The sequence below is a fragment of the Opisthorchis viverrini genome (genome assembly GCF_000715545.1).
Source record: "Opisthorchis viverrini unplaced genomic scaffold opera_v5_28, whole genome shotgun sequence".
NCBI classification, from domain to species: Eukaryota; Metazoa; Platyhelminthes; class Trematoda; order Opisthorchiida; family Opisthorchiidae; genus Opisthorchis; species Opisthorchis viverrini.
The window spans coordinates 2,785,469-2,786,961 of record NW_008751684.1 but is presented as its reverse complement, the minus strand read 5'-3'; the positions used below and the strand labels follow the sequence as shown (position 1 = coordinate 2,786,961).

At 42.1% G+C, this 1,493-nt stretch overlaps 1 protein-coding gene across 1 annotated transcript; it reads right to left on the bottom strand.

Annotated features, from left to right (window-relative positions):
• Nucleotides 1-1,229: 1,229 nt before the first annotated feature.
• T265_02370 (hypothetical protein) lies at nucleotides 1,230-1,493 on the bottom strand (the record flags this gene model as incomplete). Its single annotated transcript, XM_009166584.1, has 1 exon — nucleotides 1,230-1,493. One exon carries the CDS (start codon nucleotides 1,491-1,493, stop codon nucleotides 1,230-1,232), a length of 264 nt encoding a protein of 87 aa, XP_009164848.1.

Genomic DNA, 1,493 nt, shown 5'->3' with positions numbered 1-1,493 from the left:
GGTGCCGTAAAGAGACAGTGGGGTTCAATTTGACAGTTGATAGCGCCCGGTAACTGTAAAGGTTGGCTAGCTTGTTTTGAAATGGTTGCACCTTAACACAAGGCAAAAATCACAGCATGAAAACAGAAATCCTTATGAGAATCGGCGTTTCGTTACAGCAGCTCCAAAATCACCTGAACCTTGTAGTCCATAGTGTCCAGAATACGGTTTTGTTTTTAGTTCTTTAACGTATTTGTTTATTGTGTTCGTGTTTATGAATTGCACCAAAGGTCCTCACAAAGATTATCAGAACTGAGTGCAACTGAAATCCACTGATCACGCTGCACAATGGTTTGCTCGTGGTCTTCTGCGATGCAGACGGTAGGAAAATATTTTCGGCAGTAGAATCGCGGAGTGAGTGTGCATTCCAAAATTCGGGGAATAAACCTATGATTTTGATGATTACATCCCATGTCTATAGGTGAACTATGGCTTCTCATAAGCAGCAAGGCAGAGTTTTTACCGGTCAAGTGGTTCGTTGACCGTATGCAACGCACTTCCTAACTCCTTTTAGTGCATAATAGTCATTGTTTTAACCAGTAGAATACTGCTTACAGCTAATTCCTCATGTTGCATTCTTCGTGTTTCATCCCTACGGCACGAAGAACTCAGCTATATTGTACTGATGAAGAACTTCTGGTGGAACTTAAAATTAGATGGTGATACATCGTGAAGCTTTATCTTCGACAGTAAGCTATTTTACTCAAAGGCCGGTGGGTTGAAAAGGTATATGTATGGGGACTTAGTCAGATCTTTTCAGTACCTCTGCCTTGCGCGGCACTTTGTTCGATTCACATCTTAGCAGTGTGTAACCAGTCTATTTTACCTGCGCTCTGAAGGCTTTCAGTGTTGGAATTTTGTTTTAGATGACACCTATTTAGGCTCCATTTGAAGGATAATGCGCGAATATTCTTTGACAGAAAGTAATCCCTGAAACACTGTGGCCTAATCGGTTGGTGAGTAAGTAGGTGCCGTAAAGAGACAGTGGGGTTCAATTTGACAGTTGATAGCGCCCGGTAACTGTAAAGGTTGGCTAGCTTGTTTTGAAATGGTTGCACCTTAACACAAGGCAAAAATCACAGCATGAAAACAGAAATCCTTATGAGAATCGGCGTTTCGTTACAGCAGCTCCAAAATCACCTGAACCTTGTAGTCCATAGTGTCCAGAATACGGTTTTGTTTTTAGTTCTTTAACGTATTTGTTTATTGTGTTCGTGTTTATGAATTGCACCAAAGGTCCTCACAAAGATTATCAGAACTGAGTGCAACTGAAATCCACTGATCACGCTGCACAATGGTTTGCTCGTGGTCTTCTGCGATGCAGACGGTAGGAAAATATTTTCGGCAGTAGAATCGCGGAGGCAGATATCAGAGGATATGGTAATTCGGCCGTTTTCACGACGCAACGGCAACAACGGTGTGGTATGAGAGTAGGCCTGAATGTAGAATTTCAT